General features: G+C 51.5%; 1 protein-coding gene across 1 annotated transcript in view; it reads left to right on the top strand.

Annotated features, from left to right (window-relative positions):
• The window catches only part of LOC138452841 (uncharacterized), a 317,626-nt gene extending 302,638 nt beyond the window's left edge, over nucleotides 1–14,988 (top strand). The window contains exons 5-6 of the mRNA XM_069605185.1: nucleotides 13,934–14,098; nucleotides 14,983–14,988. Coding sequence (XP_069461286.1) covers nucleotides 13,934–14,098; nucleotides 14,983–14,988 — 171 coding nt within the window. The remainder of the gene's footprint in view (nucleotides 1–13,933; nucleotides 14,099–14,982) is intronic.
• The last annotated feature ends 313 nt before the right edge of the window (nucleotides 14,989–15,301 follow it).

Raw genomic sequence — 15,301 nt, 5'->3', positions numbered from 1 at the left:
TGCCTCTGCACATTATCACCTCCCAAGAGGACAGTGCCTACCCTCTGAGCACCTACATGATGACGCCAATTCGGAACCCCACCACACCACCCGAGGTAAAATACATCACAGCCCATATTGCAACCCGGGGCATAGTGGAGCGCACATTCGGAGTGCTCAAGTCACACTTTCGCTCCCTTGACTGCTCTGGTGGGCAGCTGCTATACCCGCCCCCACTAGTGTGCAGGATCATAGTGGCAGCATGTGTTCTGCACAACGTTGCAACATGCTGGTGGACATGGTGGCGCCCCCACATCTCCAACCACATGCACGGCCGCTGCGCATGGGAGGTGAAAGGGCACGTGGTGAGGCAGCCCGTACCCAACTTGTGGCAAATTACTTCACCTAAAATCACACCCCTGCGGAGTGCACACAGCCCTGGCACATACCAGGTGACAATCAGTGATGATGGCAAAAGGGACAGTCAACTGTCACAACCATACCAGCCTGAGATTGTTCACCTGGAAGTGTTACATTGTGGGCATCCCTACCTGCTCAAAGACACCCAGTGCTGTGTCACAAAAAGACACACATTCATGCAGAAGCAAAATACCACATCAAAATAGTGCCATGTCACCCAGCCCCTCCCCATCTCAGCTACCCAACACACCATGGCATGGCATGCAATGTGAAAGCAACTAAATGAATGCACAACACATGACACAAGTGTCACAAAGTGCAATGTTCCAAATGTAAACAGTCCACAGACAATATGATCTCAGTAATCAATAAGAAACACCACACATGAAAAAATACTTACCAGCAACACAAAACATCAGTACAGGAAGAAAGCGTGGCAATATAAGACAGGAAAAAAATCAAAGTAGTGCAAGTCTCACAACCTGACCAAGGCAGCAGATCGACCCCTTCCAACTGCAGAGTGTAGCTGTCAGGCAAATGTGTCAGTGTACTGCATACAACATGAACTGCATCTGCAAAGGAGACGGCCTTGTGAAGACATGAAGAACCTACATGTAAATAAGGAGGAAGACATGGATGCACAAGCACATATCAATACACCATGCATTGTAGAATCCAACAACAATCCCCACTAGGAATGTACACACAGTTTTGACTACAGACTGCCCACACAACTCATGGGAGCCCAATGTCACTGTGTAATTTACTATCACTTGGTCACACCCTTTGCAAGCCCATGGAATGGGGAAGCAGGAGGGGTGTGTGTGTCGGGAAACCAAGCATCTAACCCAAAGACAGGCCAAGCCTGCATGTGCCCAGCTGGAATACACAGTTGATGCCCACGGGAGCCACAGAAAGCAACACACTGTAAAAAAAAAAGTTACAAAAAATAAAATGGCCATGTGTGGACCAGGGGGTGGGGGGATGTTGGAGAAAAAAAATATCTCCATGGGCTCATGGCCTGCACGGCTACTCTACAGTGGGAGAACTGCCGTCGCTCTCATCACCCTCTGCTGCTACATCAGGAGGTGGCCGTGATATGGGAGGCAGCCCACGCAAAGCCCTGGCATGGTCCTCCATAGCAGAAATCATGTGGGTCTGGAAGGTTTAGTTCTGCAGGATGATGGTACGGAGATCCCCATGCAGCACCTCACGGGTTGCCTGCATTTCTGCCTGCATGGCCTCGCGTGATGCCCGGATCTCTGCACGGGTTGCCTGGAGCTCAGCTGAGAGTGAACGTGTGAGCTGCTCCAGCTGCTGTTCTGACCTAAAATTCCGGGAAGCCTCAAGTTCACCCAGAGTATCTCTGAGGAACCCGTGTTCTAACCTCAGGGCTTCCCTGTGGGCCTGTGACTCTACAGATATGGCTTCGCGCAGAGCCTCCAGTCCAGCCTGTCGGTCCCTGTTGGACACCAACATGTCCTCCCTGTGTGAGTGGCAAATGGAGTCTGTTGCCTGCTGCTGCAGCTCCACCTGCCTCTCAGGGGGGAGATGGAAGTGGCCACCCTATCCATTGCCTAAGCCATAATTTTACACAATGCTCCCTGTTGTGCTGCAATACTGTAGATGGAGTTCTCCCACACCGTATTGCCTGGTGGCGCAATGCCACCGCGTTGACGGGCACCACACCTGTTTGGGGCAAGGCGATCTGCACCTTGCTGTGCTGGCACTGCCTCAGGCTGCAGGACTGCATTCCTCCTTTGATCTGTTGGCCCAGGAACACAAGCAAATATTGTGGAGTGTGACCCTGCATCCGTAACCGCCACAGGCGGACTTTCCAACACTGACATCCCCATAGAGGGGTCTACCCCCGGTGCAGGTGGGTTGGACAGAACAGCATCCCTACCAGAAACACTCACCTGTGATGGCACATATGTCTCACAGTCCGATTCAGCACCTGATTCATAGAGGTCTCCGGAGGTGTACCCAGAGACACCCGTGGACAGTTTGGTCTGCAGGAGGATTGGGTTTTCACCCACCACCACCCCACGTGCTCCACTGGTGCCCGGTTGTGGCTGAGATCCCTCCTGGGTGTGCACCATCCCCTCCTCGTTAACAGCATCAAGTGCCTCATCACCTGCAAAAACATGAAAGACAACAAATGGAAACAGGCATGAGCACCATAGCACACACATTGGCCTGACGAGACAGAGATCCAGTACATAAATTGCACATGTCCCACATGAATATAACTCTGGCATGCATGCACTGTCCATGAGTTGGAAGGGAAGGCAAAAAGCACACACTGAGGACTCCAAGATGAAAAAGCAACACATGTGCAGCATGCTGGATCGCAGTGGCAGCACACATTAGTCTGTGAGTGGCATGTCCAATACACATACATGACACATGCCATCACACAGATGTCACGTAGCATAGCCATGGTATATTTGACAACTACAGCCATATGGTAGTGAATGAGTACTGTCACCCATCCATGTGAGATGGAGATGATGAGATGAAACATGCAGAACAGTGTGACAAAATACGCATGTGCCACACGCTGAAACACATCCAGTATTCAATTATACAGTGATTGCAGGCAGATGGATACATCAATGGTTGGTCACTTCAACATGACAGAAGACAACCGTCATATCCTACATTCTAACAGGGCACAAAAATGATTGTGTGCAAGCCATTACTCAATCAGCCTGAATGGTTAAAGCATTCCCATAACAAGGCAATAAATATGGGCCATTATGGGGTGTAATCTATGACAGAAGCATGTCACATATGTGGCAGTAGGGCAGAAAAATGCATTGTGAAAATGGCAAGGATTGAAACAATCAGGCTGAATGAACAGGAAAACATTTTGAACAATGTTGTTACAAGATGACAGTTGAAGGGCAACTGCAGTAATCTGGTGTAAATTGTCTAATGTGGTCAGAAGGGATACTGTCATACCCAAAACCGCCGGGGAATGGTTTGGAGGAAGCACATGGGTGATCCATAACAGTCATGACTACACACCCTCACCTGGCACTCAATCAGAACACATCACCCAAGCAACATACAGCTGGATTACACACACATGCATGGGCACTCACCGGACAATTCTTCAAGATCTGGTAGGTCTCCCACACCTCGGATCTGTGACAAAGGTTCCAGCGACAGATTCATGTTCAGTGAGTTGGTCGTCCTCTGGTGGAGACCCACCGCCAGTCACCAGAATAGAGGCATGATTGGAAGCCAGCTTGTTCTTTGCTCTGCGTTTCAGGTCATTTCACTGCTTGTAGCAATCATCAGCTGTGCGCCTCACAAATCCAAGGGCACTAATGTGGTCCGTGATGGTCTGCCAGTGGGCCCTACATTGAGCAGGCGTGGTCTTGCACCCTGCAGTCACCACCATTTCGTGGCTATGTGCCAACACATAGGCCATAAGTGCATCTAGTTCGGCGTCATTGAAGCTAGGCTTCTTTGATGTGCCGGAGTGTGTAGCCGTCTCTGGGGTCCCAGTCTGTATTGCAAGAGCACCCTTCTTCGTCTTGGAAGGTGGTGCAGATCCTGAGTGGCTTACGCCGCTCTGGTTGGTAGGGGCAGAAGCGCAGGTGGACTGGGTACTGTAAGTTTGCGAAGGCACAATAACCAAAGGTCTCGGTGCAGGCATTGCCTGCGGGGTGATGTTGGCAGGACCAACGTCGGTGTGATGGACATGGACCGACAGTGTCCCAGCTGGGAGACTCGGAGCTGGGGTGGATTGAGCTGCAGCTGACCCTGCAGCCTCCTCACCCTGGCTACTTGGGGCAGCAGATGACATTGCTGCCCCAGATCCACGTGGCCTGGTGACAGCAACTTTCACCACCACACGTGGCTTAGACTTGGTGACCTGGGAGTCCTGGGAGTCATCCTGTGCCGGTTCAGATGACAATATGGGCCGGTTTAAGAAGGGCTGAGCTGGGATGGTGTCAGCTACATTTCCCACAACCATTGGGGGGGGCATAGGTGGCCCCGATTGGTCCTCCACACACTGGCCTCTTGGGGCACCCTGCACATCCTGGCCACGTCCCCTAACGCGTCCCTCCCTTACTACTTGGTTGCCTCCCAACCATGGCACTGATGTTGTTGTGCGTATGGGAGTTGCAGTAAACAATTGTCCTGGGCAATTGGGGTGAAAGGGGTAGGGTACTAGATGGAATTCGTACCCTAGTGCTCTAGCAAGGCTGTCTGTGACCCCTGGGGGAAGATGACGGGTCATGCAACACACAGGCACCCCAAAAACAAAAATAAACGTGCATGCAACCCCTGGTAGACCACGTGTGTGGAAAAATGAACCTGCACTACACTGCGGCACCCAGAAACACAAATATAAGTGTACGTGTGTTACACGCAGCTTACAATGACCTCTGAAGGGGTACGCGACACACGGGGGCCACCACAGTTGGTAAATACGTGCGCGACTCACCGACTGCCAGGAAAAAGAATGTGAATGAGACGGTCGTGTGCGCGTTGGCAATACCCCCGCCAAAAGAAGAAATGAACGCAGTCTGAGGAAACAGGGAGTACGAACTGGAACCGTTGTGAAGTAATCGTGTTTGAACCGACAAGAAGTACAAGAATCACCCACTCGCTCTCCACAAAAAGCATGTACAAGAAAATGGCGTCCTACACGTACCTTTTAAGCCAGCCCACACGTGCAATGTCACTTAGGCGCTAAGGCCCTTTCCTCCAATCACACGCAGTGACACGCGGACGTTCAGTTTTTTCACGTGTACAATAAACATGCCCCCGTGTTGTGGGAAACGCCCGTGCGTGTAACGTCACAGGTGCGCTTACGCGCTAAGTGCCTTTCCTCGAATTACATGCTAACGTGCTGTTTTTTCACGTGCCAAATCACTCCGTATCAAGCTGGCCACGCAACAACACACGGAAGACCACGCTGCTGCCCAGAAGGCCGAATTACTGCCCCCCAGAGCCCCGAGCACACTCCCACCTGCCATCTGCTGCTGCCTGCCTGCCTGCTGGCCACGTGCCCTGCTATTTGGTACCTGCACGTCAGCCATCTGCAGGGGTCCAGTTGCTGTGACCACCCCTGCTGGAACAGAAGACTCCTGACTGGAGTACCATCTTGCTCCACAGCCAAGCCCCAGGACCCAGTTGCCCACCCACACCTGCCTCGGGGGTTGCCATGTAGGACACAACACCATCTGGCACCACTGGCAACCCCCAGCCAGAGAGGCAGAGGGCTACCAGCTTCACTGCTGCAGAAGTTGGTATCCTGGTGGAGCAAGTCCTGGGGCATTATGATGCCCTCTTTGGAAGTTCACGCGCTGACAATGAAGGACGGAAGAGGATCTGGACGGACATCGTGGCCGCCATCAATGTGGAGGAGGTGGCAGCCCGCGACTTGCAACATGTCCGGAAGTGCTGGGAGGATTTCCGGTCCAGGACCCTCAGCAAGGCCTGGCGTCTCCTGAAGGCAAAGCATGCAAAGGGACGCCGGGTTCGCCTTACCAACATGTAGATGAGGGTCCTGGAATGTATAGACCCAGCGCTCCACCTCCAGGTCCTGGGGAGGCAGACCTGTCCGGAGTCGAGCGGTAAGTGTGCATGCGTACTGATTGGATGTTGTGCATGTTGAGGTGTGGCAGGTGTGTGCAGGTTGCACATATGTCTTGGAAGGCCCATGAATGGATGTGTATGTACAGGGACATGAGCCTGCCGCATGAGAGTCCAGTCATGTGTGAGGCACATCAACGGTGTATATGTACAAAAGCATTATGGCCAAATGCATGTTGGGGTGCACACATGTTTACATATCTGTGTATGTACCATGGCATGGTTGGGGTGTGACACATGGATGTGGGTGCCACCTTCACGTACGTGCATGGTGTACATGTGTGTGTGTGTGAGGGTATTTGACATGTGTACCACTGTGATACACCATGGATGCATGTGACACTGACATGTAGGAGGCCGATTGGCAGATGTGACATGGATGCCGAGAATTTCACTGCAACAGGTGGTGTAGATGTACATATGCATGTACGTCTGGTGGCGTGTGTGCATGTGTTTGCCAATCCCTGTGTTGCATGTGACGTCAGGCTAACCTTCGGATGGTCATGGTGTTGTATGTGTATGGATGGTGCTGGCTGCTGCAACATTCCTGTTCATTTGCGCATGTGTGTCGCTAGAAATGATAAGTGTGTTGGGGAGTGTGATGCCATGTGTGAAGTTTGAGACTGCCACTCATCTGCAACTGTCATGTGTGTATCAGGCCATTGTACAGTGCCCTGATGCCTGTGTTCTGTCTCTACCTGTCTGCAGCGTCAACTGATGAAGGGGGCGGATAAGATGCTGTGGAGCACACAAGCAGGTATCCCACCGCCAGCCGGAGAGGCAAGGTCCAGCTCCCCTCCCTGGTTGCCATCTCGTCGGGGAGTGAGGAGTCTGGTGCCGCCTCTGCGGCCGCAGCTGCCGGGGGCAAGTCCAAGAGGCGGAGGTCGGAGGTGGACTCCTCGGCAGCAGAAGGGGCAGCTGAGACCTCACAGGGGCCTACGGAGGATGATGGCACAGAGTCATCCAGGTTGGTGGGGGGTTTGCTTGAGGAGGAGGCCCTGGAAGTCACACACACACGGGGCCTGGAGGGGGGATTCCACTGGTGTCAGTGGTGAAGTCCAGGGGCAGGGCCAGGAGGCAGCACAGGCCACTGCAGAGGTGCCTGTGTGTAATCCTGTTCCCAATCCTGTGACTGCATCATCCGGCACCAGCAGGGATGCATTCGTCCAGACTCGTTTTCAGGGAGGAGATAGCCGCACAACCACTGGCCTTCCTCTGCCGCAGACGTGGCAATCCGGGATCCGGGTTCCAGATTGAGCCTGTCCTGGGTGTGGTGGTGTTGCGTGTTCATGACATTTGGAATGACGTGCGGGGTTCTTGCGAGGACAGCGCACGTCATTTCGAATGTCTCGAAGACCACGTCAACCTACTGGGCGGGGTCACCAGTGCTGGGTTTCTCCATGTGCTGGAGCTTCTGCTGACCCCCTCCTCAATTAAACACCCTATGCGCCGGTCGTCCCTGTGCCATCTTCCTGCCCAAGTGTCACCCGGGCACCCTGTGGAGCTGTCCCTGACCCAGTGGCCAGGCTGGTGGAGGACACATCCCTGCCACAGTCGGGAGTCGAAGGTCCAGCAGGAGTGGCCACCCCAACAACTGGACCTCAGCAGGTGGATACATGCAGGCAACAACGGGCAGGGCACATGCATGGCAGCATCAGGCTCAAGTTGGGAGCGATGATGTCTCGGGGCCAACAACATCAGAGGGGCAGGCATCGGCCGGAGGGCAGGAGGATCCTGGATTGCAAGTGTCTTCCGTGTGGCAGCGGTTGGGCCAGGCCATAGATGCGGAGCGGGGGCGGGCGGAAGAGGCACGGCTCACAATGGTCAGGGTGGAGAACTCCATGCGCAGGATGCTGCGGCGGGCCGAGTGCCTTGAGGCAATTCACAGGGAGTTGGAGTTGAACATGGCTTCGTCCCTGCGAAACCTCTGGGACATGGAAGAGGCCCGCCTCCAGGACATAGACCAGGAGTTCAATGATGCCCTGGCCCGGGAAATCGGAAAGTGAGCTGTCGGACTAGCCTGCCCCCATTGTATATAGTTTGTAGTGTTAGGTTTCATTTTCATTTTCCTTTATTTTGGGGTGATTGGACTATGCCCCACACTTTTGTATATAGTTCTTTTCTTAGGTCGTTTTTTGGATAGGTTTAATTTCTTTCGTTGGGCTCATGGACCCTCGATGAAATCAGTGTACATAGTTGAACAGTGGATTTATGAGAGGATTTAATTTTTTTAATCACCATGGATCAATGGATTTTACAGTTTACGTTTCCTTTGGATTTCATTTGGTGGGCCGAGAGATTGGACACATTTTGTTTTTGAACACTTTGGATTGGTTCTTCATACGTTTTTTAATTCTGTTTTGGAGATACATTTCATTTCATGTTTGAAATATTTTTTATGCTTTCATTTCATTTCATTCATTTTGTTTATAATACATTTTTATTTCTTACTTCCATGTGTGGTATTCGCTCATTGGGTTACTGCAAGTGAAAAAGTGGATTTAGCCAATCACTGGCACCCAGTGTGTGTGTGTGAGGGACATGTATTGATGTGCATAGTTGACTTTCAGTTTGTGTCATGGAATAGGCATTTCAGGGTGGGGTGGATTGAGGACTTGATTGTCTCTCAAGACTGGGGTGGCGTGCTGTGGGATTTTGGTGGACATGAGGCCCATGATTGTGCATTGTGCATCTTTATGACGTGTTGGGGGGGACATGAGGCGGGGCCTGCTGGCAGGTGACCATCAATGCTGGGTGGGTGGGGGCACAGGGGGCCATGAGTCGGGGCCTGCTGGCAGGTGCCCGTCAATGCTGGGTGGGTGGGGGTGCAGGGAGACATGAGTGGGGCCTGCTGGCAGGTGCCCGTCAATGCTGAGTGGGTGGGGCTGCAGAGGGACATGAGTTGGGGCCTGCTGGCAGGTGCCCGTCAATGCTGGGTGGGTGGGGGTGCAGGGGGACATGAGTCAGGCCTGCTGGACTGCTGGGTGGGTGGGGGTGCAGGGGGACATGAGTCAGGGCCTGCTGGCAGGTGACCGTCAATGCTGGGTGGGCGGGGGTGCAGGGGGACATGAGCCGGGGCCTGCTGGCAGGTGCCCGTCAATGCTGGGTCGGTGGGGGTGCAGGGGGACATGAGTCGGGGCCTGCTGGCAGGTGCCCGTCAATGCTATGTGGGTGGGGGTGCAGGGGGACATGAGTCGGGGCCTGCTGGCAGGTGCCCGTCAATGCTGGGTGGGTGGGGCTGCAGGGGGACATGAGTCGGGGCCTTCTGGCAGGTGCCCGTCAATGCTGGGTGGGTGGGGGTGCAGAGGGACATGAGTCGGGGCCTGCTGGCAGGTGCCCGTCAATGCTGGGTGGGTGGGGTGCAGAGGGACATGAGTCGGGGCCTGCTGGCAGGTGCCCGTCAATGCTATGTGGGTGGGGGTGCAGGGGGATATGAGTCGGGGCCTGCTGGCAGGTGACCGTCAATGCTGGGTGGGTGGGGGTGCAGAGGGACATGAGTTGGTGATCACTAGTGCAAGGTGACATGTGGGCTGGCTGGGGGGCATGCCCATGGTGGATGGGCTGCCTGCGGGACATGACCAGTGGTGCAGTGTAGTCCCCTGTGGTGTGGGCTGCCTGCAGGGGCTGGGGAGGGGGTAGAGGGCACACCTGGGAGGACCCACACTGCCAATTCACGTGTGTAACACCCCGCGCACCCCACTAAATTCACGTACCCCGCTTTGCAAGCGAAATCGCATGTGAAAGTACCCGCGCACCCCTCAGAATACATGTACCCCGCTCTGCAAGCAAAATCGCGTGTGAAAGTACCCACGCACGCCACTGGATACAGGTACCCCACTCTGCAAGCTAAATCGCGTGTGAAAGTTCCCGCGCAATCCAGAAATACACGTACCCCGCTCGCCCAAGGCCTATCGCGTGTGCGACTCCCCGGGCACCCCACTGGATACACGTACCCCGCTCTGCAAGTGAAATCGTGCATGAAAGTTCCCGCGTACCCCAGAAATACACGTACCCCGCTCGCCCAAGGCCTATCGCGTGTGAGACTCCCTGCGCACCCCACTGGATACACGTACCCCGCTCTGCAAGTGGAATCGCGTGTGGAAGTACCCGCGCACCCCTCAGAATACACATACCCCACTCAGACAGCGAAATCGCGTGTGAAAGTACCCACGAACCCCTCAGAGTACACGTACCCCGCTCAGACAGCGAAATCATGTGTGAAAGTACCCGTGCACCCCTCAGAATGCACGTACCCTGCTCAGACAGCGAAATCGTGTCTGAAAGTTCCCACGCACCCCAGAAATACACGTACCCCACTCGCCCAAGGCCTATCGCGTGTGAAACTTCCCGCGCCCCGCAGGAATACTCGTTCCCCGCTCGCGCGATTGCAGTGTAGCGGTCCTGTTAGCTGATCCAGGGTTAGCGCGGCTTTTTGCTCTGCATTGGGGATTTCAATGGTTTTTCCTTGCGCAAGGGGCGTTCTTGGGGGCGTAACTGGCGCTGCGGGATGTTCTCTGCGCCAGCGCTCAAAATGCCTTGGCAATTCCATGAATACGCGGTGAGCCAGAATGCTGTTTAGCGCACACGGCTGGCGCACGCTGGCACACGCTCCCGCTCTGCGCTGCCTCTGCGCTGAAATCTATGAATTACCATGCTAATGTGCCTGACCTTGTACTCCCCCCAACCACTTGGTACCCCCAATGTCCCGATTATTGTTCATGGCTCGCACCCGGTGCACTCCACTCTTCGACCTTCAATAGGCGAAAGTGCTTCTAAGGTTCACGTCTCGCATTTCACTTGTTGCACAGAGAATGGACATAGATGGGTTATGTCCAGTTTGCTGTATGTACTGTGACTAGTTACTGGAACCGAAATGGACGGCAATAATGAACTGTATATTTTGCACTCATTCAGAGCCTGGGCACTACAATAGATGACCCTGTACTCAACACACGGCTTATACTAAGGTGTCAACATCATGTAAATGCACAATACTGTGATGGGACTTGGTGTCGAGTTGGCTGAGCTCTTGCCAAATAGGCTATTGTCATGACATGTTGGGTGCATTGTCTACGTTATTACAGCCAGGTGGGTTGGTGACCGCTAAAATACTCATAATGAATCACAATCGATGAAATGACCTCACACTACGTTTCTGTCGTAAGATGTCTGCGACATTTAGCCACCCTGGTGTGTCGTGGTGCCGGGTGGCGCCCTGTGATACTCAGAGGTAAAGAAGTGTTGGTGAGTTTGTGGATTACTGTAAGGGCATTGAAAACAATTGAAACCTCTATCCACTAGTCATAGAAGGCTAATACTTTCACATGATTTCTCCCAACAATAGTTTTGGTATTCCGGGCCCTTGGGCAGATGCTGCACTATCCAGTTCCCAACTATTTGTTTCCCAGCATGTGATGATTCTTCAGCCACCAATAGGAGCCAGCGTGATAGTTATTTCAGCTGATGGTGGAAACCCAAGCTATCCAGAAGCTGTTCTCACTGTAATAACCAGCACTGCTATCAGACCGCACTGAGCATCATCACTGGCTCTTCAGCATCTGTTGCAGCGTACTCACTACAGTGTCATGAAGTGAGCAGTGGATACTGTAGTCCTGTCTTACATTCTGTTATGTTCCTGTAATGAAAAGCATTAGGAAATGACTTAAGAATGGCTTTGGTCGATTGCTGTCCTGATATATGTTTTATTGATATTCTGTCCGTTTGATGTTCATGTAGTAGTAGTGATATTTTTAATGTGAACACTCGCCCATTTAGCCTCTTTCACGCTTAAGAATACTAAGAAAATAAATGAATGTTTGCCGCGACAGGCGATTCTGCCGTTCACCCGCACCCACTTCAAGTTTTAGCTTGGACACCTTGGCCTGGAGCAAAATGCTCTGGGACGATCGGGCATGACCTCAGAAAAATGCGGGTGGGGCGACTGGCCGACGTGTTGAGGAGATCCCATTGAATGCATGTGGATGCAGGGGGGTGTTGGCTCTGACACATGGCCAAAACAGTGCGACACTTTGCAAACATCATATTGCATTATGGTACATGTGCTCTACAGCATTTGTTCTTTTGAAATAGGGACAGAGGTCCAAGTACTTATTCATTACAGTTTCAGCTTTACCACAATCCAGCGCAGTTGCTCTACAGTAAATTGTCTAAAAAATAAAAAGAAAATACTGTTCGGAAAGGGCACCATATCGCTCACAGTACATTTCCTACTAGAACAAGGCACACCCCACCAAATCCTGCCTCCATCACAAATGCACGCATGGTGACTACGTGTGCCCACTGTACGTACTGAACAGTAGCAGGTCCCTATGACGCTATGGCCCTCTCTGTGAATTATCCATCCAAGTACGTAACCTAACATAGAAAAGTAATAGCAGTGGGGGGCATGGTGACCTGGGTCACCCACTTTATGAGGTGCCTGCCCAAATGATTGTCAACCAGCACCATTGAACCCTTGCTCCCAAATCTATTGCAGGGAACAAGGCAGCTCTATCTTGGAGCCGCTGCCACTGCCATCATGCAGAGTGTTGGGAGTCTGAACACTGATGTGCTTGAATGGGTGCCCCCTTCACATTCTCCTCCTACTTGCACTGCACCTGTTGCCAGCCCTGGAGACCAGGTGTCAACTTATAAAGATGGGGGCTGGGCATTGGGAGTATGGTTGCATTAGAGAGGAGAATGCACTTGGGGGCGAGAGGGCACTGGCTCAGACACATGGCCATTACAGTCGGACACTTTTGAAAACTTCATACTGCTCTGTGTACATGTGCTATTCAGTGCCTGTCATTTTGGAATGGGTACACGTGGCGCAGGGATGCATGCATTACAATGTCAATAGGAAGAGAGCATTACCACACACAAAGCAATCCAGTTGCTAGGCCTAATACAGCATAGAGTTCAGTACCGCTATATACAGTGTACAGTATCTCCCCTCTTTTATCAAAAACAGGCCCCTCTACCAAATCCTTTGCCCAGCACAGCATTTACACGCTATACTTACCGTACAGTAGCTTGTCCCTATCACACATTAATATAAAATCAAAAGAAGAAAAGTGATAGTGCCCGGGGGATCAAGTACTGCATCTGGGTCATCCAATTTATGAAGCGCTCACCCAATTGTTTGGGGAACATCAGCCTCAAACCATTGCCCCCAACTCTATTGCTGGGAACAAGGCAGCCAGCCGTATGGAGCCGCCACCATGTCCATTAATCAGAGCCTTAGGCGCTGTGCTTGAATGGACCTGCTGTTACTTTCCTACACCTCTCAATGCCCATGCATGCATGGGTGGCTCGGGCATGGAAAGGAGCCCCCCGTGATGCAATCAAAGGTTGTGTCCAGCCTCCATCGCTGCCATATTGTGGCCAAAGCATCGCTGAAACAGGCTCCCGATGAGGCTATTTCAGCCAATAAAAAGAGCAGGATAATAAGACTGCTACTGTTTTATTTGGCCTTGTTCGTTCTCAGTAGATGGGATCTCACATTTTTAGAAGTTAATGCAAAATACAACTATGGTGCTGAATTTGTGTTCACCCAGGGGAGTCGAAAAAGAAACCATGGAGTTGTGTTCCCTCCATGCTCCCTGCTATTCCCCCAACAGCTCACTTGCTTAGCCTTTGCTTCACACCCAGGCCCTGCAAGGCTGCTCTGCCCTTCGCTCTGCCTAACACAGCATTGAGCGACGGGTCTGTTTTGAGTTTTTGTTTTGGTAAAATGTTTCAAATGGTCAGTATACTAATGTTAGTGTTGTGTATTATTTATCTGATTTCAAAGGTCTCCCGTATCAGGAGCATGCTCAGTATGCACGTGTGACATGTAAGTGTGACACAGCAGAGCTTAACACCTCTACACTGGAATGTTAGTGAAACAACTAATGATTTCACTATGTTTGAACAGGTTCCAGCAAAATCAACTGTGCTATATTCCCAAAAAGAAAACAAACATTTTTGCAAATATGATGAGAGACGAGACACTGAAAAAGCTTTTCAAAAGTTTAAAGATTATCGTGAGCAGTACAAGAAAGAACAACATGAAGGTGAAGATGCCATGCGGGACGTCCAGGTAAATGAAAACGTAATACAGACTTGGCACAGTTGACCGCCCTAGCATGTAACATGAATATCTAACTTTCCATTCTACCTAACGAAGAATACAGCCTGCCTGCACGGGCGTTGCTAGGGGGTGGGGGGAAAAGAGGGCTATAGCCCCTGATCTTTTGGTTGTAGCCCCGGATAAAATCTCAGGAGCTACAGCCAAAAGACTAGCTATCCCCAAGTCCCAACAGTTCCGACATCAGCTTAGCCCCAGGTCTTTTCCAGACCTAGCAACTCCCCTGCCTGTCTGTGAAAGATGCCCTCGCCATCCTGCGGTTTGAAGGTGGGGGTCTTTGTGTTGCTGACAAATGAGTAATAGCCAATGTATGTTCTTCACACCTGAACTTTGTAGATTTTCAAAATTTGTTTCCCACCCCACTAAGGTCTTCTTCCAATCTCCATTGTCACTCCATTGCTACTCAGCTAGGTTGGTGTATGACAACACCAAATGTAAATACACCTTAGGGTCTTCTGGTGTGTCCAAAAGGCTTTTTTTATGGTATGGTCAGTCTCTATTGAAATAATCCTTTCTCGAAACCTATGGCTTCTTTTCAGAAGTATTTGGCTGTTCTATGTACACGCTGTGTCAGAGTTCTGTGGACAAGTATACTCAGTGAAGGCATTATGCGTGGACTGGAAACCAAATCTGTAAGGAGGACTTGGGGAGGCTCTCCTACCAAGAAAGGGTGGAAACCAGGGACGTCGTTTCACTGAAATGCCAGGGGTAGCGGAAGTGACATCACATGACCCTTAAACTCTGATGACATCACGACCTCACCCTGCATTGGCCACATCCGAGGAGCTTCAATTTGTAAAAAAGAAAAAAAACCTTTTTACATTTTCTTTTTTTAGGGTTAGCAAGGGAGACCACAGCAGTCGCAGGTGTGACCCCCTAAATGATGTTCCTGGTGGAAACATGGGTTCAAATGGTTGATTAAAAAACGTATTTGTACATATGTGAGGATTAAAAGGGGGTGCAACATATCAAAAGCCTAAGATATCAAATATATATGTTAAGAGGGAGGACACACATTTGTAACCCATTCTTTACTCCTAAGGATAGAGGGGAATGGAGAGAGGGGCAATGCAAGGGGCAAGATGACTTGGAGACACAGAAAGAGGATCTCAAAAACAGACAGCATCACTCTTAGTTTTTGTTGAGGTAGCATTC

Source organism: Ambystoma mexicanum, chromosome 4p (assembly GCF_040938575.1).
Source record: "Ambystoma mexicanum isolate Mex_15411 chromosome 4p, UKY_AmexF1_1, whole genome shotgun sequence".
In the NCBI taxonomy this organism is placed as follows: Eukaryota; Metazoa; Chordata; class Amphibia; order Caudata; family Ambystomatidae; genus Ambystoma; species Ambystoma mexicanum.
This window is presented reverse-complemented; position numbering and strand designations above follow the sequence as displayed.